The 21,152-nt window shown below is 37.1% G+C and overlaps 6 protein-coding genes across 6 annotated transcripts; 2 read left to right on the forward strand and 4 right to left on the reverse strand.

Annotated features, from left to right (window-relative positions):
- Positions 1-7,548: 7,548 nt before the first annotated feature.
- Positions 7,549-8,607, reverse strand: EV154DRAFT_479150 (uncharacterized protein; the record flags this gene model as incomplete). Its single annotated transcript, XM_051598235.1, has 1 exon — positions 7,549-8,607. The coding sequence occupies one exon, from the start codon at positions 8,605-8,607 to the stop codon at positions 7,549-7,551; it is 1,059 nt and encodes a 352-aa protein (XP_051460039.1).
- Positions 8,608-10,095: 1,488 nt separating this feature from the next.
- On the reverse strand, positions 10,096-11,841 carry EV154DRAFT_416579 (major facilitator superfamily domain-containing protein; the record flags this gene model as incomplete). Its single annotated transcript, XM_051595744.1, has 5 exons — positions 10,096-10,644; positions 10,726-11,023; positions 11,087-11,412; positions 11,465-11,587; positions 11,641-11,841. The coding sequence occupies 5 exons, from the start codon at positions 11,839-11,841 to the stop codon at positions 10,096-10,098; spliced, it is 1,497 nt and encodes a 498-aa protein (XP_051460040.1).
- A 1,911-nt stretch (positions 11,842-13,752) lies between these two features.
- Positions 13,753-15,328, forward strand: EV154DRAFT_138087 (phosphatase 2C-like domain-containing protein). Its single transcript, XM_051594052.1, has 2 exons — positions 13,753-14,588; positions 14,644-15,328. Exons 1-2 carry the CDS (start codon positions 13,885-13,887, stop codon positions 15,038-15,040), a joined length of 1,101 nt encoding a protein of 366 aa, XP_051460041.1. The 5' UTR covers positions 13,753-13,884; the 3' UTR covers positions 15,041-15,328.
- A 321-nt stretch (positions 15,329-15,649) lies between these two features.
- Positions 15,650-17,378, reverse strand: EV154DRAFT_561132 (DNA polymerase alpha/epsilon subunit B-domain-containing protein; the record flags this gene model as incomplete). Its single annotated transcript, XM_051605655.1, has 7 exons — positions 15,650-15,801; positions 15,856-16,085; positions 16,137-16,372; positions 16,424-16,861; positions 16,926-17,047; positions 17,101-17,309; positions 17,362-17,378. 7 exons carry the CDS (start codon positions 17,376-17,378, stop codon positions 15,650-15,652), a joined length of 1,404 nt encoding a protein of 467 aa, XP_051460042.1.
- Positions 17,379-18,384: 1,006 nt separating this feature from the next.
- Positions 18,385-18,762, reverse strand: EV154DRAFT_138204 (uncharacterized protein). Its single transcript, XM_051594053.1, has one exon. The coding sequence runs from the start codon at positions 18,756-18,758 to the stop codon at positions 18,447-18,449; it is 312 nt and encodes a 103-aa protein (XP_051460043.1). The 5' UTR covers positions 18,759-18,762; the 3' UTR covers positions 18,385-18,446.
- Positions 18,763-20,053: 1,291 nt separating this feature from the next.
- Positions 20,054-21,056, forward strand: EV154DRAFT_542741 (peptidyl-tRNA hydrolase PTH2-domain-containing protein). The gene is made up of 7 exons (XM_051604538.1): positions 20,054-20,190; positions 20,244-20,357; positions 20,413-20,466; positions 20,525-20,578; positions 20,635-20,702; positions 20,775-20,887; positions 20,940-21,056. Exons 1-7 carry the CDS (start codon positions 20,101-20,103, stop codon positions 20,987-20,989), a joined length of 543 nt encoding a protein of 180 aa, XP_051460044.1. The 5' UTR covers positions 20,054-20,100; the 3' UTR covers positions 20,990-21,056.
- The last annotated feature ends 96 nt before the right edge of the window (positions 21,057-21,152 follow it).

Raw genomic sequence — 21,152 nt, forward strand, 5'->3', positions numbered from 1 at the left:
TGTGGGAGATACAAATAAAAAGATAAAATCTCAAAGATATGTGCACGTCATTCTGCGCGGTATTTGAACTCGTGAAGGACAAACCACATCCGAATGAATGCTAAGAAAAGTTTTACCAACAATGAAGAATGGAGGGATAATTACAAAATATTAATAGCGACAGCTTCTTAGAGATTTCGCACTGTCAGTCAATTTTTTATCATTACTTATCGTTAAAAAACGTGTTTAAGTCACATTTACCAAATGTCTGTAAGACGTTTCAATTAAACCAATATATCCTAAAACATATTTACGATACGATCTAAGTTAATTGTATATACAAAAAAAAACAGACATAAGCTTAGCATATTAGATTATAACTTTGTTGAATTCATTTAACAAATTTAAAGTTTATGTATGCATTGAACAATAAGATCCGGCGTTGTTTAATACAACCCCTTAAATTAAAGCCTCCTGATGCATCTTTTTTTTCTTCTGATCTATGACACACTTTGCGACTCTCGTACATTACTTTAATTTGTGAGCTGAAACTGTATTTATGAAGTTTTTCTACATACATAATAATACATACATCGTTATGATTATCACCAGTAGCTATTTGCTCTCCTACATTGCGGTGTTCCGACCATTAATAACATACCGAACCTCAACCTACCATTGTCTAAAATTTGACATGTCTTACTTCATACAGTCCTTAAGCAACTAATGTACTTGTTTTTTCTATCAACTGTGTGTATCCATAATGCGTTTTCATCGACTGAGGGTGTATGTAGGGACATATTTAACATTCACAATACTCATCGGGCGCTATGATCCCTATTACAAATTTTAGTTACACTACAAGTTGGTTATTTTATTTAAAACATTACTTGGAACAGACTCCGGTATACCATATAACTTCTTTTCAATATCTGACTCGCATTTACATAAAAAACCACCAATTTCCCGCATTATTTAAACGCTTTATCGGCGGGTTGCCGCGACTATATTATGGATTTTTTGTAGTCTAACAATCAAACATCGTAATCTATAGCCACCAGCCAGAGGTAATTATATGTATTTCGGTAAAACAGCATTGTACATGGCTAATTTTTAGTGTAAGAACATCTCACTTTGCACCGATAATACTTGGGAAAGTTGATGTATAAATTTAATGCAACCTGAAGCAATTACTTTATTTCCTTTTACGAAAAAAGCTATCTTGTGATGATATGACAAGAGCTTCTCTTATTTGTCTGTTGCAAATAAGACAGCCTTAAACATGATGTTTCCAAGTATATATTCACTCAGCTCTAATCGAACGGGACAGAGACAATACAGATTCTTTTATTGTTAATCTGCTCTGCTAATCTTTTCTTTGGACATTTGAATTTTGGTGCAATCACATATACCACTTTAAACTAAACGATATTTATAAAGTAGACGTAAACAAAGCAAGACACAAGCACTTACAAAAATAATTCCTGCATTAAACTACTTATATGGGTGTCTATGAATGAGGAGGTTGAATCATCGACCGGCATTTATAAACCAAGATCTGGTTTGACAAGCTACTCGTAGTCAGGACCATATGCTCGGAAATATTCCCTCTTAAAAGAACAAAATGTGGTAAAACTGCGATAAGAGTTCTTGAAACTAAGGCTGCTAACCCAAGTCAGAACATGAATACACGAACCAAGCGATAGAGGGAGTGTAAGCCTTGAAATATATAACGGCTTTGACAACCACTAGTCTTCTCCATATAAGTCGATTAAGGAATACTACAGCCTTTGGTGCGCTATTTAATTTCACAGGTATTAAAGATACAAAAATGTGTACCCCGAGGTCCAAAAGAGCGAGATAACACTTTTCTCAACTCTTTTGTCAAAAAAAAAAAAAAAAAAAAAAAAAAAAATGTTGGTTTTGTTTCGGGTGAGATAAAGTTTAGCATTTTATTTTCTTACTTTTTGAAATAGGATAACTACCATTAAATCGCCCATTGAATTCTCATCAGATCCATGTGCTAAAAACTCTACATTTATCAATATATGCCTAAAATAATGGGCAGCAAAACACCTAGTTGACATTACATACTTTTTTTTCTATTTAATTAAACACTGAACAGGAAAAATTCATCCATCGGCCAATTGCATTATGGTGACTGCGGCAATGATTAAAGACACTTTTTTTTTAAAAAAAATAGTTATTGTTTCTTAGAATGTGCAAAGAAAGACGTAAATAAGTGCGATTTTTATCGATTAACATTTGCACCTCTATTCACATTCGAGTAATAACCAGAAACCCATTTCAAATATGTTAACTTGGGATGATCACCTAACTTTTGGAATAATCAAGTATGACTCTCCACTACAGATGTATATAAAATAAATATTGTGTTCTCTTCCCACACACACCACTCAATTACTAGTCATGATGGGAAAAAGTAATGAAGTTATCACAGCAAAAATTAAATATTGTATAATCCGACGGCATAATTAGTAGGCGAGGTAGTATTGTCAGCACTGCCTTCAACCCAAGCTGCTGGATTAATCCAACCTCAACACCAATCGATGGGAGCTGTTGCGAGGGGTTTATATCTACCTTGTGACTAGCTAACTGTTTCTAATTAAACGTTGTTTTTAACTACACCAAATTGCAATGATATGTAAAAAGATATAGTCTCGAATTTATATATAGAAAACGAACCAAAGAAAACTTTATTTAATAATAAAAATGTGAATTTATGAATAAGGATCTGTAGTACCAAGTACTACAGTAGTTCCTCGACCATTAGAGAAAGATAGGATCATACCCTTCTCACACCCCACTACAGCTTGTGACCGCTTGTATCATTTTGTTTACTAAATATCTTTCTATGACCGCTCACCACATTACCCCCTTTTTACTCTGTAACAGCAGAAACACCAGAGTAAAACAATAGCGGTACCGACAACCTTGGCCTAGCCTTATACAACTTCATTTGATTAGCATGATACAGTCCCGGAAACACCAATTGCTCATCTCGCACCTTATACACGTTATTCCCCACTTTCTCCTCGACATGGTAGGGCCCAACCCAACGACTTAACAAAAAGGTTTCTTTGTTCTTCACATCACGACTTTCGACCATGACTTGATCTCCAACAGCAAACTTCTTGGCTTTGGCCCTTTTGTTGAACTGCTCTTGCATCTTCTTCCGATACACCTCTACTCGTCGTAATGCCTGTGGGATAACCTCTTGATTCAATCGTACCACTTCGTTAATACGGTAAGACACCAACTCCTCATCGTTCCAGCTTGCCTCGAATTCGGCCCTTCCATCGTCCGTATATGACCGGGGTTGCCTTCCATACACCAGATAGAAAGGGGAGTAGTCATAGTCCCTTCTTAATGACGTTCTCAGTACATACAATATCGCTGGCAACCACGTATCCCATTCCTGATTATAGATCAACAGATATTTCTTGATAATTTCCTTTAAGATCCCATTCGTGCGCTCCACTTTACCTTGGCCTTGGGGATAGAACGGCACTCCAAATCTTATCTCAATACCATAAGACCGAATCATCAATGATTTAACTTCATCAGCATTGAAATGTGATCCATTATCACATACCACCTTAGCACACACGCCATACCTGGAGAACCATTGAAAGAGACAATAACAAGTAAAACCAGCACTCTGAGAAGTACATGGATATGCCTCCATCCATCCTGATAGTTGATCCACAATCACCAAAGCTCCCACGTGACCCATACTAGTGAGAGGTAAATAGATATAATCCATTGATATTACACTAAATAATCCTTCTTTTTGTTGGCCAGCTGGATGTAATGGAACTACTGGATTACGCGGTCCGAAGTTTTGACATACTAAACACGAAAGAACATAATCTCTTACCGAATCATAATATCCAGGCCAGTAATACCGATGCTTGATACGATCGAAAGTTCGAGCAACCCCCTGGTGACCAGCCATAACATGATCATGATTCTCTTTCAACACCTGCATTACTTCAGTAACCTTGATCACCTTCCTCCTTAAGAAGTCTTTGTTGGGCCTTCGATACAGCAATCCACCAATAACCTCATACTGCCGAGCTTGATGCCTAATCCCCTTTCGTTGTTTGATGGAAGCTTGGTCGGGGTAAGCCCATGTTAGTATATATTGGGTTAGTGCAGAGTACAACTCCAATGACATCCCTCCTTGTCCATTTAACGCGAACTCATGTGTGTTAGCCCTTTTACCAGTAGACACCATATCATCCTCTCGATCCCGAATTACATTCAAGGGTAAGTGATAGTCCGGAATGATCGATTCAAGAGTTACATCCTCATCACTGTTACCTCCTAACCTAGATAAAGCATCAGCATTCGAATTGAGTTTACCGGCTCGATAGACAATATCAAAATCGTACGCCAGTAAGGAACCTTGCCACCTAACAACCTTTGCAGACGCTTCTTCGTTAAATCTTATCAGGTATTGTAAGCTCTTTTGATCAGTGTAAACCGTAAACTTGTGCCCCATAAGATATATTTTGAAGAAATGAATAAAATACACAATAGCAAAGAATTCTTTTTCATATGTTGATATCCTTTGTTCTTGTTGTGACAACGCCTTACTACCGAAATAAATTGGCCTGAGTAAATCCTTGTTTCCCGGAACTTCTTGTGATAGCACTCCTCCAATCCCCACATTAGATGCATCAGTATAGAGTACAAAAGGCCTTGAGAAATCCGGATGTGCTAAAACAGCATCCCCCATCAACCACTCCTTGCATTCTTGAAAACTTCTTTCTTGTTCCGATCCCCACTTAAAAACGACGTTCTTTTTCTTCAAGTGATTCAATGGAGATAACACAGCAGACATGTTTGGAATATACCGCCTGTAATATTGTACCATCCCCACAAATTGGTTCACCTCAGTCAACGTTTTCGGTTGTGGCCACTTGCATATTCTTTCCACCTTCGCCATATCCATTCGATATCCATTTCTTCCAACTATATGTCCCAGTAGCTTGGTCTCCGTATATCCAAAACGACACTTTGACGTGGACAACGATAAGCATGCTCTGCCGGCTTTTTCCAAAACCCGATCCAAGTGAATAAGATGATCATCAAAACTCTCAGAAAAGACCAACCCATCATCAATATAAATGAGCAAAAATTGATTTATTTCAGAAAAAAATATTGAATCCATAGTTGATTGCCATGCAGAGGGAGAACCCTTTAACCCCATTGGTAGCCTAGTCCACCTAAATTGACCAAACGTGGTCGCAAACCCTGTCAAATCCTTGGATTCTTCCGCCAACTTCAATTGCCAGAAACCCTTGAGGCAGTCAAAAACTGAGAAATACTTGGCCTTAGCCAGCAAGGTAAAAAGAAAATTGATGTTAGGTATTGGGTACCCAGTATCCACCATGAGCTTATTGATCCCTTTATAGTTAATGGTGAGCCTATACGGGTCCTTCTTTCCTGCGGCTGACTTCGGTATTAAACTAGTGATTTCCCCAGTGGGAACACCGAAGGCTTGCTCCATGTCCTCGTACGTGCTCAACTCTTCTACCACCTCTGGTTGGCTTACCTCCTCCTCCTCTTCTTCGATCACACATACTTGATAAGTGGTCCATGTTGCTTTCTTGTTAAGCTGCACCTTTGGTTTTTTTCTCAACTTCATCACCTTTCTCTTCCTTGGCACCCTTTTCTCAGCATCTGCTGGTACCAGAACTACCCCGGCAGCCCAAGGACCATCACACCTCTCCAGAAGCCCCAGATCCAACAACTGGTCCACATACTCTTTAAACCACTGATTAGCTTCATATGGTACCATCCTTGGTGTTACCCTGACCGGTACAGCTCCATCCTTCAGTTTAATCACGTAAGGATCTGCTTTCAACTCCTCCACTTCCTTCAAAGACGTAGCAAATACTTTTTCATGCTTCTTGAGAATTGTCAGAATTGATTGTTGTTGTGAAGCCGACAGTTCTGGATTGATATCATAATTCGCACCTTCCACCACCTCAGTCACCATGTATACAGAGTATACCCTTCCCGTATCCTTCTTGCTGTACCCCCTAGTCCTAGAAATTTTCACGCCTGCTTCCTCCAACTTTCGGTAATCCGGCTTGAAGATGGGTCCAACAATCAATGACGGAGCCAACACCTGCACTCCTTCTTCCTGATTAATGTAAAAATCTTGGATCATTGAAGTTACCTCTTCCACATCTGATACCACCTCTACTTCCTTTGGAATTGACTCTTTACTGTAAAGTTTACCAATAAGGGTACCTTTCTTCAACACCGTTTTCCTCAGACCGTAATTCATAACCACCATACAATACGGACCTTTACCTCCCTTTTCCATTAGACTTGGAACCATGTATAATTTCAATTGAGTGTAAAGCGTCTCTTCAGGTTGTAATACCATGTCAGTTGCCCAATTGTTACTTTCCTCCCCCATTGATAACCACAACAAATGGGCCTCACCAGGCTGCATTGTATAGTCGTACTGGATCTTGACATTTTTCAACCTCTTATGATCACTATTCGTAACCGTCACTGGAATAATTAATCGCTCATCCTCCTCTACCCCACCACCAGTAGGAAATAGGATTCCACTTGATTCACCACTCCCTTCATGTGTTGGCACCTTATATACTTTCTCACCAACCCTCACCGAGAACATGTTGTTGTTGGAGTCAGCCAACCCGTTGGTACCTTGGATAAAATCATTGCCCACCAAGAGAGGTGTCTTCACATTCTTAGTAACACAAAAAGCATGAGTAACCTCCACCTCCTCCGACAGAATGAGAGTCAGTGCGACCATACCCACAGCAGCCTCCACCTCACCATCACCAAAGCGCAATGTCCTGTTGGTCGGTTTCACCTGTGACTTCAGACCTAGCTTCTCAACCACCTCCATGTTGATCACTGACACTACCGCACCACCATCAATCAGAAACTCCAATTGTTGATTCCCTACTATACACAGCAATGCTTGTAATGTTGGCTCGAGATCCATGGTGGTTGTGTCGATTGACACCACATTGTTCACCATCACCAAATTTTCCCGTTTTGAGTCAATATCCATTTTATCTTCCACATGGGACGCATGAGACTTCTTCATGGTAATAGGTTGTGCACCTAAGAGACCTAAAGCTTGATGGTACAGTTCTGGGGAATGGTATAAGAGTTGGGGTAGTGAAATACTGACCTGGCTTTTCCATAACCCTTCTCGAATATCAAACTGATTGACCTGCTTACCGCCCTCCTCCATCATAATAGGCATACCAGTTGTTACCTTCCTCAACACTGAAGGCGGAACCTCACCTCGACGAATTGCTTCCTGATCCTCTTGTTTGTACCTTGCCTTAGCCTCCCTTGCCTTCTTCAGATTCTCCAGCAGCGCGGCCTTAATTTCCGCCTGAGATTTCTTGCCTTTGGACCCCGACTCGCCTAACGCATTGACCTCCTTGATCGACCTAGGTTCTTCCAACGTGATAACCGCCACCGGTAAGGACCCTTCTCCTTTTGGATTTGAATTAGGAATTTTCTTTAACTCCACCACACCTAATCTCGTGGGGAGTTTGAGCGAAAATCCTGATTGCCCTTGTCCTTGCAAGTAACACTTGTGTGATCAGGTGAGTGACACACCCTGCAGGGTTCCTTACACTCTTTTGAGATGTGACCAGGTCCTTTGCAATTGTAACACTTGTCCGAGGGTCGTTCTTCTACCTTTCTTCCATCAGCTTGGTTGTTGGATCCACCATCCAATCTCCTTTCCATGTTGTCCACTCGGTCCATGGTTAATGCAAGATTGTTTTCAATCACGTCCAACTTGTCAAGCTTCTCTAATTTCTTGAGTATGATTTCCCATTGATTAGAGTTATCCACCTTTTCCGTGTAACCACGAGGAGCTCTTGACCCACCATAATCACCATTGTTACGTTTCAAAATAGCATTCACCTGTTGAGGCTCTTGTACCTTATTAACCTCCTTGGTGAGACCTGTAACCATGCCCGTGTTGTTGTGACATTGTTCTGCCCAACGCAATAGAGATTCCAACCCTTCGAAGGTATTAACCTTGGTCTTGTCCAGATTGTTGTAGGGATTCTTCTCCATATAGTCACAGAACTTCTTAACTTCAGGCAATAGACCCTTTCTGATCTCCTTCACCGTTTGCTTTTCAGTACGACTAGCGAGTTCCACTGGATCCAACTTTCTGAGTAACGCACGCTTGATATTCATGAATTCCCAAGGAGATTCGGACTTAAGTTGAACACGGTCTTCGTACGCTTCTTCGTATTTCTCGAACCATTCTGCAGTAATGAACTTTGCCGAAAATTGCTTGACCAGACAAGCACTAGTACCATCGTCGAATTTCATCTTCTTGTATTCTTCCGATCCCCTTTCGAAAGTGTTCAAGAACCATTCTCTGGCATAGTGGGTAAGACACCTGAAGAATAATTCCTTTCTTCTGTCCGTGGACACCCAGTTATTCCAAGAAGCCGCTTCATTAAAGTCCTCCAAAAACTGAACAGGATCCTGTCTATCACCACTAGCAAATGTAGGCGCACTCTTTGCGCTAGTTTCGCCCAACACCAAAACTGAATTTCCTTCCGTAGCCATTTTTTTGTATTGTTCTATAACCTTGTGAACCTTTAGTTTAATTATATTCCAAAATAGCAGCACGCCCAGCTACTCCACCAAATGTTGCGAGGGGTTTATATCTACCTTGTGACTAGCTAACTGTTTCTAATTAAACGTTGTTTTTAACTACACCAAATTGCAATGATATGTAAAAAGATATAGTCTCGAATTTATATATAGAAAACGAACCAAAGAAAACTTTATTTAATAATAAAAATGTGAATTTATGAATAAGGATCTGTAGTACCAAGTACTACAGTAGTTCCTCGACCATTAGAGAAAGATAGGATCATACCCTTCTCACACCCCACTACAGCTTGTGACCGCTTGTATCATTTTGTTTACTAAATATCTTTCTATGACCGCTCACCACAGAGCCAATGGTTCCCTAAATCGGTCAACATGATAATAAGAGCAATCAGACAACCTCCCAAGTTCAATTGTATGTCTGTCAAATTTCGTTACCCGCAAAAGCAGCAGCGATGATAAAAGTCTGTAATCAATTATTTTCCTTGACCGATGAAGTTTTATTGGTACAGATGAAACTTTATCGGTAAAGATAAAACTTTGTTGGTACCGACAGTATTAACAAACTACAGATGGTCAATTTTTATTGCTCCTCACTATCGTCTGATTTTTATGAATAAAAAACAGTCGTTTACTATGACAAGAAGTACTCAAAGCGAGATTTAAGCATTGACAAAGAGTCTGAAAAGACAAAACTCCAGTAAAAGGAGTAAGAGGACCAATGTATACAAAACTATCACTTTATAGATTAGCGGGTTTTTCGGGTTAGACAGCCCAAAAAAAAAAGAGTTAAAAAATTAGAGCTTATTTCAACCTGCATAGACCTGCATACACTGAAAATAGCTATACTTAATTCAGTGAAAATCCAACTGGATAGCAATATTCAAAAAATGAAAAGTCGGAATCCATAGCTGCCTACTATGAAATATAAACGTTGATATACAATAAACTTAAATCGGATTCAGTGGCTGATGCTGTTTTTTTAACCACTTCGATTGACATTCACCTTAATAAAGGAATCCATTTAAATATTAAAATTCGGGTCACTTCTATTTTTGGTATATATTAAGGAGGATCCCTTTTTTTATTATTATGGCTAGTGGGCACATCATGTTGCTTAATCGTCAGTTATTGAGTACAACAAATTAAACCGAATAAATATATACTCTATTCTGCTATTTACTCAAACATAGACTTCGGTTTTTATGCTCAAAAGTCATCTCTTGATTTTTACGAGAGTATGATCTTATTCTGTCGAATAGTACAAAGGATTTGCAAATTATGTAGTCATAATCTGTCAAAAATTTTGCGGAATGGGAAACAAATTTTTTGGAAAAAGGCCCTTGATTAATAAGCCGTAATATAATTAGTTTATTGTAAGTTGTAATGATAATGGTAAAAAAAAAATGAAAGGTATCCAGAACTAATGAAGGTATAAAGTTATAACAAGTAAATGAAAGTTTGATCTTGCTCGTCACTAATGTCATCCTGACAATAAGAATGTGCCGCGCTCGAAGCGGACGTATGTGCTAACAAAAGTATGCGTCTCTTGTTGACTAGAGCCATTCGGCTTCTCGCAATTAATAAGAGTATGAGGACTAGACTATTTGCGATTAAATAGCCAATCATACCTTCGATATAGGGAGGGGAAACCATCATGAGCGGTCCGACGAAGTTTCCAACGGTATAAAAGATCATTAAAACACCGTTATAGAAGATTTTTTTAGTGTAACCTGTAACGTTATTTGAAATGGATGTAACCAGAAGGACATAAACAGAACAGTACGACCAGCTCATGTAGAACCCGATCAATTTAAGATGGGTCACAGGAATGACAAGTAGTAGGATGAGACCCAGAACATTGACAACCATAAGAGCACAAGCTGTATAGATTGTTTGATGTGTTCTTTGAACACTGACAATTGCTACGGCAATGAACAGTATCGTAGCTGCGCCGCTACCTGCACTAAGCAACATGGATTCCACTTGCTGTATTTAAAAAAATTTAGTTCTTTTTTTTTCTGGTGGTAAAATACAATATTATATTGCAACTAGACTTATATACTTTACATCAAAACCAAAACTTGCTGTAATCTGACCATTATAAATGGTCATGGCACCATTTTGAAGATTGATTAACAGGCAGGCAAAACTGAAGCACCAAAATCGAATTTCTTTAATCGCCTCCCAAATGTGTTCTGTTTTGACTTCTGTGGTACGGACGGTTGCGTTGTCTCTTGTCCTTTCCTCCACCAACATTTCTTGTTCGGCATTAAGCTTCAATGCAGAAGACTTTGGTGAATCGATTAAGAAGAAAAATGATACGACGCCCATTAAAATTGTTATACTACCAAGAATAATCATAATCCTATCGGGATACACAAAATAATTAATTTCTAGAAATTTCTTGTCAAACGTAAACTCCACATACCATTGCCATGATTTCAGTCCACCCACATTTACCATATGACTAATACCAAATGAAACTAAGCCGCCAGCAAATAAGGCAAATCCGTTACAGATCCAAAAGGCACCAAGTCTAGCGACTTGTTCCGAACGTCTATAAAATGTACTCACCAATAGGGTGAGAGAAGGATAAATACCGGCTTCAAAGAAACCTAATAAGAATCGCATAGCTGCAATTTGAGAAAAGTTTGTGCCAAAGGCGGTACAGAGTAATACTGTACCCCATAAAACAACAATGATACCAATGTATTTGCCAACAGAAATGCGTTGTAGCAAGAAATTATTGGGTAACTGAACTTAAGGTTAAAATCTATTTTAGACATCAGGCCATTTTTTTGGTTACCTGAAACAGAAAGTAGCCTAAATAGAATACAGAACCCAATAGACTGAACTGGTTTCCTTCTAAATGAACATCTGTTTTAAACGTCATTAAGGCAGCGTAGTTGATTGTGGATTTATCGAGAAACTATGTAATTTAAGTCAATTGTGATGTGATATCGTGTTTGTTGCTTTGTTTACCTGTAAAAAATCTAGTGTGCAAATGATTGGCATTATAAACCAATCAATTTTTTTAACCAAAAGTTTTTCTTCTTCAGTATATTCTTGGTCGTGAGTGACATCTGAGGCAGAAGAATTATAAAAATCATCTCGATTGCCGGTGTATTGCCACTTTGTGTCCTGGTGCGAGTCTGTTGTTCTGATTGTATTCAATTCTAACATCGCTTTTCTTGTGTCAGGTAGTTGATGAAATGAATTAAAGTTATTGTTCACATGGTTGAGGCTGCTACCATTTGATGCCATTTTTAAATTTTTTTTTTTAAAAAAAAAATAGGAATTTCAAAAGGGAAAGGAAACGAGTTTATCTTCAACAATTGTTTAAATTCGCTTTGAGATAAATTATAAATACTGGGAGTTGGGGATGAGAGTGAAAATGACATCCGACAGGTTAGCATGTGTTTTTTGAAAGGTGCAACGTATGTGTTTAGTTTCAAAAATTCGCACGTCCCTTAGTATGAACTCCAGACCTGAATTTACTACGGACTTGAAACATGATCATCATTATCTTAATCTGATAGATTAAAAAGATACTTGGATATTAATGCATACATCTAGCCACTCTGGCAGTAGTTTGTTGCAAGCCTACATTTTTATATAAGTTGAAAACACTCGTACAAATGCATGCTTTAGTGATGATGCATATTAACAAGCATTACATAAGAAGTACTTGTGTACACGATCAACACATGAGTTACATTTTATGACAAAACAACGTTTTAAACAAAAGCTTACGGACTCAGTTTTCTAAAAAAAATCCCATGTGGTGTTGTGTGACACTTGTAACAAGCCCATGCCTAAAACAAGACGTTTTGGAACTCAAGCCTGTCTTTATTTTTTTTTTAAGTTACACTCATAAAGTATTGTAACAAAAAGGAAACAGTTTAAAGCCATTTTCACGGAATTAACTTATCTTACTACTTTTTGAAAGCCGGTTGTGTACTTCAACAAATTTAATTTAAGACCATTGGAATATAACCGTACAACCAAATGTAGCATGAAATTTTATTATGGTAATACAGAGTTTTTTTTTTTTACTAAATGTATTTCCAAAAGGCGGTAAATAAAGTCCTCAGCCATGTTAGGAAGAAAAGCTTGGTAAATAGGGTCAACCATACGTCTGTGGTTTCTTTGCCTATAATCCAATGAGAATAAAGAAGCAATAGAAATCAATAAAAATTATTGTAGCACAACCAAATATTCTACCATCATTCCATAATATATAAAGTGCTCATATAATTTTATTTCTAATGGCTTATATCAAACAGAGGTCTTTTAGGAACAGCCAATTTCCCTTATGGACAACAAATTTTATTGGGGACAACCGGAGTGCGCGTAATTGTAATGTAGGATCTGATACCTTTAAATGATATCAAAAGTTCAATTTACCTTATTGCTTTAAACCATATGCGTTTTCATTAAAACAAACATATAGTCATTATTTCGCGTGATTTCTAACTTACTTTCAATGTCTCGTTTGGACTTTAACCTAATATTCTACCCAAGGTTGGTTAAGATCAATCGAGGGCAAGAGGGAAGGTGCAACGATTGAATTGTCAGAAGTAGCATGAATTGTTAATTATACATTTATTCATAACTATTGTATTGTTTTTTAATTGTATTCTTGTTTCCAAGTCTCAAGGGCAGCTAAGATGCCCAATCTTACGATGTAACTACGTGCACTTTGGCTGTCCCTTCCCTTAGAAAAGCGTTGGGCGAAACGTCATTTTTCCACGTTAACATAAATAAATCAACTGGATGCCTTAAACGCAAGGAAATCTATAAACTTGTGTTTCTGTGTTCTTGTATATTCAATGGGGGAAGGTGGCACCAGACAATTTATCGATTTTGAAGGTAACATCTCATGTTTTGTCGTCAGTCCATTATTGTAACTTTATACACACATCTGACCGCAACAAGCGTATATTATTATATTAATAACCAATACAATTGACTACGATTGATATTTGTAAACACATAAATAACCTCTAAGAAGTTTATCGCATAAGTCAATGTAGACCATAACCCTTTTGCTGACTGGATATTTAAGCACCGACCTCAAGCTTGATTTAATGTGACGTAGAACGTCTTTTTTTTGGGTGGATGCCATATTCAGCATTTTATTTTATTCTTACCTTGTATTTTATCTGAATTCTCCTCCCCCCTTCACCTTTTTTTTTTCTTTCATTTTTTTAACAAAAAATAACAATGAGACCTTATATACAAAGAATAGCAAGGGCGTCTATTCTTCTTAGAGCTTCTAGACCCGTATGGGCTAATGCGATTAATTATAGACCTGCATTAACTCAAACCTATTATTTACAACCTCAACCTCATGTATCCGAATCACCACGTAGTTTTAGCACTAGTCGAAGCATACAACTTATAAATACAGCTTCTGCAGTTATAGAAGAGGAACATATTGCATCCGAAAGTTTTCAATTTATTGCTTACGCTGCCTGGCACCCAAAGACCCGACAAAAGGCACCCACTAAGAAAGTTCCGTATTGGAAAGAGGATCAGAAGCCTGGTAAAGTGGATGCAGGAGAAGACGCATTTTTTCAAACAAATACACCGGAAGGTCTTGCTATCGGTGTAGCGGATGGTGTTGGAGGATGGTCCCTTGTAGGCGTTGATCCTGCCTTGTTTTCTTGGACCCTAATGGATAACGCTGCCATTGTCGCCAAAAATGAAAAATCCATTGATGCTCACCAAATTTTAGACTCTGCGTTTCATGAATTGAGAAAGAGCGGCAAAGTATCAGCTGGAAGTAGCACTGCTTGTATTTTGAACTTATCAAAGACAACCGGTGAAATGACAACATGTAATTTGGGGGATTCTGCATTTTTGTTAGTGCGTGATAAGAAGATTGTGTATGAAAGCCCTAGTCAACAACATTACTTCAATTGCCCGTAAATATTTGTACCTTTTTTCTCTTTCTTTATACCCTTACTAATATAACATTAGTTATCAGCTGAGTGTTGTACCGGATACCTACCCTAATAGGGATGACATGGTAACTGACTTACCAAAAGATGCAGACACAAAACGTTTCTTCTTAAAAGACGGCGATTTAATCTTATTAGCTACGGATGGATATTTTGATAATATGTATTCACATGAAACTTTAGACCTGATTAATGCTGGTATGGAACCTATCGATCACAACCAAACAGGCGAATTAGTCACCGCCACTATTAGAGGATTAGCAAAAACATTAACAGACAAAGCTCGTCGTTTAAGTCTTAATCCAAAACGTCTCAGTCCTTGGGCAAAGGCCGCTCAGGCACATGGTAGTAATTACAGAGGCGGAAAGGTTGATGATATCACATGTATTGTTACTCTGGTCTCTCAAAACAAGTAGTTTCTTCTTTTTTTTCTTGTATAAATTTCGTTTTCAAGCTCATGTACATCTTTTTTATATATATTAAACATTCAATTTTCACATCTATTGTAAAAACTACATATATCCCGGAGACGGGGCATTGTGTGTCACCTTAAACTTCTTTCAAGTTCTTATGGTTTCGCACGGGGTAATGGCACGGGAGGTTGTAAATATTGTTCAACCACTGATAGAATATTTTCAATTGAAAATCAAGTCACCAAATAGAAACTCTTTATGTCAACCATTGGATGAGAGCGCACTCGATTAGTTTTATTGACCGTACATCATCGTATTTGTGAGAACAGAAACCTTAATACTTTAAAGCCGCATGCCATAATGACCATATTTTCGTTATTCAGCATCACCGTTTGCATATAGGTATCAAAAATACCTCCCCGATAGATCTGGCCTTACATGCGTTATTTTATTCTGAGAGTGCATTTAGAGCTAGATCAAGTGGCAATTTCTCACGTTTTGGTCCGTTCTGCTCCTATAGAGAGAATGACATAATATCACAGGATGTTGCCATTCTTTCACGGACGCACGGGACCTGTTTCATCGTAAGTTGCATGAATAACTTTTATTTATTTATGACTCATCCATAGAATCCTGCATTTGCATGCCATGTTCACTAATATGGACAGTACTACATTCTAAAGTCGAGAGATTTACAAGAACCATAATACCGGTCTCTGCAAAGGAAGGCACAAGGATAATTCTAACTTTTTGACCATGAGGACCTAAGTGTGTGTGGGGTAAGTGAACAATACCGATGATACTTTGTTATAAATTACCTTCTAAAAGAGTTTCTTCGAATTGAGGCTGATTACCAATGAAATAAACGTGGGGGCTCTTATCAAGCACAAAAGGGTCTCTATCGGTAAACGGGTATGCCCACAAGGTATCAGGTGCTGAAGGTGCCATATGTCTCCAATACATGCAACTTTCGGCCATCTTCATACGATCCACACTATCCAAGTACTTGTATAAATCGTCAATATTTTGTCCAGAAGTTCCTAAGAATCTACACAAAGAGTTTTAAACAACGCTTGATTATGATAACATTCCACCTTACGTGATATCGTCTATTTTACACCAGTATGGATTTGTTACACTATGAAATGTGGATAGATTATGTGACTTTTTAAACATAGAAGGGTGCATAGGTTGTTGTGGTAAATGTAAAGGTGAAGGATCGGTGGGACCGGGCATGATGTCTACATCTACTGTGCTACAAATTTCTTCTAATAGATCGTCTAATTGTAACATGGGTGAAGCGTTAAATGTAGTCGAATCATAGCCATATTTTTTCTAAGAATAAAAAAATGAGTGGTTTGTTTGCAAAATAAAAGTTTAACCTACAGGTTTCTTTGCGTCAACAGCCTTATCCGATTTAAAGACAGAATTTCCCGCCAAGATCACTCTTGAAATGGTTGAACTGGACGCTTGATCAGCAGAGCTGCCCAATTGACCTGTCAAAAATTCAGATAATAACTCATTTCTCATGTCTAACTGATTATCTCCTCCAATATTTAATCCTGATAATATAGCAACATATTTATGTTCGTTGTTTTCGGGCAAAGGATCTTGCTCGGGCATACCAGGCAAACAAATATCCAAAGCTTCAAAGGCGCCTGAAGCTACTTCTTTGCCTAAAATACCAACAACCATTCCCGTCACTAAAAATTCTCTTCCTAAACATGAGCCAGAAATTTCCACACGACCTGATTCATCCTCCAAAGATATAACATCATGATCACTTTTATATTTAGCAGGTGTATTGGGTCTAATAATGGATTCCTAATTGTCTGCGTATTGGTATCATATTATTTGCATAATAAAAATAGAAATTTTGCCAACTTACCTCGTCTTGTAAATTGTTCATAACATTGGGTTTAGCAGACATTTCGAGGTAGACTGTACCGAGCATGTAACATAGCTGTCCTGCCTGAATGTCCAGAATTTTTTCAACGTAATGAGGCTTTTCTATTGAAAAAAATCAGCCATTGACATATTGTCGAATTAATCAGGGCACCAACCTGGTAAAGATCCCCATCGTTGTTGAGCAGACTGAAATACAGCTTGGCGAATCTTTAAAAGCCGAATATAGTATATACTAGCATATTGTTGTTTGTAAGTATGTTTCTTAATGAGTAAAGATTGTTTTAGTTCTTCAAGCTCATCATAGCTTGAGGCTTGTCGTTCTAAAAGTTCATGTTCGCTGGTAGGTGCACTGCAAAACTCGGATCTATCAAACCTGTCAGTGAATATTTCTAACTGAATAAAAGAGTCAAATTTACGCTGCTAGCTCTGACATGACCACAATTAGAAAAAGAAACAAAAAAAAAAAAAAAAAAAAAAAATACGAAATACCTAAAAACGCGAACAGAATATATTGGGGTCCGCGAACCAACGCGAACGTGACCTGCAAAATCACATCTTTTTTTAAAAAATAAAATCATATCATTGAAAGCATTAAGTACACCTCCGATAAATTAGTTTATATGATTTAAACATCAATTATAAAGCGACAAGTATCCGAAAACATGTAATTAAGAGAGAGAGCACCTAGGGTTCCCAGACAATTTTTGCTAAATCATAAGCCTGGTGAAAGTAGCAACTATCAAGGGCGAAAACTTGTTATTCAACTATTCCAAATGATGATCGTTTCAAACGGTAAGTTATTCTCTATGTTCATCACCTAAAAACTCGTTTTCTAATAGACAATGTACTACAGTGTGAAAGTCTTACAAGCTCAGTAGGCACAGCCCTCGACAATTGAAACCCTGCAAAGGCTACATGTTGGTACATAAAGGGGATCAAGAAACCGGAAATAAAAAATAAAAGGTAACCACACACAGTGTGCCGATCTTGTATGTTGAAATAATAATATATATAAATATGGGTTAGTATCAATAAAAAAGCTGCCATCAAATACAAAAATACATTAAGCAATGCATCAGCTTGTGTGTGGGGTTACTTAGTCAAGCCTACGAAGATTTTTCTTGTTTGATTCTCCGAGTTACATTTTGCTAGATGATATTGGACAAATTAAAGACTTTTTCGATATGTCGCCTGAAGAACTCGGTTTTGGTCACCATTAGATTTTCTTAGACATAACCATTCTTGAAAAAGACTTTTATCAAAGGAGTTGATGAGAATTTTATATAGGAAAAAGAAAATGAGCGATTATCAAAACATATGCCAATAAAATATTTGAATTCCAATAACTGACGACTGATGATGTTTATTACCATAAATGTATAAAAAAAAATATATACTGTAATAGTAAAATTTATATTTGATGTGCCGTAACTACTAGTGACAAAATGAATAAAGTTTTATTTGTGAAGTTTAAAAATCAAATAAGCGGTCTTATCTATCCTCAATAACAGTTTCTCAGTCCTGAAGGATTACTAATAAGCACGCCACCTTGGCTTACACACGTATCCATAAGAAAATATTTAGCAGTTTCAACATTTGCAGGTGGTATTCTATCATCAAATGTACATGTTGCACAAATCATATTATTTGCTGGTTTGTCACAATTTTCCAACCGACCTCCCAATGAAAGGCATGGACCGAATTCAATATTCGGTAAAATACAACTTTGATATACGCATGAGAATCGAGTAGGCTCAGTAGCAGATACAGAAACGGCAATTACTAAAGAAGCGATGATATATGAAAGTTGCATGTTGATGAAATATGTTGTACTTTAATTTGAAAAAAAACAGGGGTTATTTATACACAATTAGGAAAAACGTATCTGAATATATCATGTAATCAACTTTACCAAAAACGAAAGGCGAGGTATGTAACATGTACCCCCACTTATCCTACTCATGCAATCTAAAATATCAACAAACTGCTGTTAGTAAATGTCTGGTATCCTGGATGCAAATGCATAAGCAACTCTTATCCGTCATTGTCTCATAATGCATAAAAGATCTTAATATACCGCATCAATTCGCATGATTTTTTTACCACTATTCTTTCTGAAGACAGTGATGATTTAAAATAAAAATTTATAAGGTAAACCTAACATTAATATACACATTCAGCCGCCTTTAACAGGATAGCCAACGACACACCCTGCAACTTTTTACCAGTCTAAATATATTTTCGACCGATGCCGATTTTTAAAAAAAAAATGAAAACCACTGCAAAATCGAGTTTTGTAGTTTAATAAACATATATTACGATACCTATATAACTTATACGATTAAAAGAAAATTTATTAAGTTAATACGGTGAACGTAACAGTGGGTCAAAAAGTGTATCTTATTCATAACGCGTCTAGTGTTACACGATTAGGCTTTTTTTGTATCGTGATTTTAATTGACTAATGCCTTTTTTTTTTTTTTTTCAAAAGCAATAAACTTCACTTTTTCGCTGGTTTTAACAGACGAATAACTATCAAAACATATTCACTTTTTAAATGTCTCTATTAAAAAGTATTGACGATTTTATTATCATATTTATACTACAAATATAATGTTTTTGGTACTAAAGGCTATTGGCTTTATGTCCAAATTTTTGCCACTCAATAAACAGCAACACTTTTTTTGAAATCACCCTCCTTCTTAGCATTTTTTTTCTAGTTTCCCCATTTTTTCATCTTGTAAAAAGACAATTTATAGAAAATAAAAGAATTGTTAAAGGGATATTGAAAGTACCTATCAAACGCACTGGAAGAGCACTTCATGTCTGTGTGTACCGTTCCTGTACGTAATTATGAAGGAATCAGAACATATGTTCTTTTAGTGTGATAGAATAAAGCTCATTGATCGTTACAGTTTTTATAATTGTGTCTATCGAATATCCCTTGTTGTCTTGATTTTTGGTGAAATATAAACTATTTTTAGCATATTAAACCATAGAAAAAGAGATCTATAAACTTCAAATTCAGGAAGTAAAAAAGAGATAAAGCCGGAACGCGTTTAAGAACGTCACGTTTGTTTGGGGTGGTTTGTGCGGACTGGTCCCATTTAAACAATTTTCTTTCAGTTGTTTAATTGCTAACCTTTTTTTATATCATGGATAAAATGACACCAACTACAGTTGCAGTAACTGCTCTTGTTTCTTTAATCACGGGTTACTATATTGGAAATCATTTCGGGCAAAAGGTAATTGAGGCTTGTTTCAAAACGATCTGGATTTACTCATGTCCTTAATTTAGAATGTCGTAGAGGTTACAGAATTAAGAGCTGAAGAGGAAGAAGACAGCGAAGAAGAATTAGACGTTCTTCCTGAAGAGTCTATTGATGTCAAAAAATATGACAACTTCAAATTGGTAAAATGACAAACTTTTGTAACATGCATAATTTTTTAACAAATACCTTATTTAGACACTTGTTGTTCGTTCAGATCTTGGAATGACCAAAGGAAAAATTGCCGCACAGGTACGATAATATGAATGAGAATGGGGTAACGTATAAACTGAAAATATAAATGCATCAGTGTGGTCATGCTACTTTAGCATGTTATAAAGCCGCCAAAAAAGTGAACCCCTTGGTAAGTTGACGGATCCACGAAGTTTTGATCCTTATACTGATTGTAGTATGTTTCAGTTATTAAGAGCATGGGAACATTCCGGACAAGCAAAGGTCGCTTTAAAGGTCGATAGTGAGGATAAGCTGTAAGGATTAAAACGATACGTAAATATATATGACCACAAAGGAGATGACTAATGATTGTCAAATCATACCAGCTTGGAATTACAAGCCATTGCCCTTAGCCTTGGTTTGCCCGCTCAAACTATCCAAGATGCTGGTCGCACACAAATTGCACCTGGATCTCGCACGGTTCTCGGTGTCGGGCCAGGTAAAATTAACCATATATTTATAGACATGCAGCTAATCAATTGTTTAAATAGGACCTGCCGAACTTATTGACCAAGTTACTGGGCATTTGAAACTTCTTTAAATTTTGTACCACTTTTTATTTGAATAAAAGATAGGGTTTTGTGTTTTACATTGTGACACAAGTAGATATTTTACCAGCCTTAACATTCTTTCCATTGTTTTGTTATTATTTTTTCCTCTTTCTTTCTATTTCTTACACTTTTTTTTCCAAAATTTAAATAGAA

Source organism: Mucor mucedo (assembly GCF_025094135.1).
Source record: "Mucor mucedo strain NRRL 3635 chromosome Unknown EV154scaffold_23, whole genome shotgun sequence".
Lineage (NCBI taxonomy): Eukaryota > Fungi > Mucoromycota > Mucoromycetes > Mucorales > Mucoraceae > Mucor > Mucor mucedo.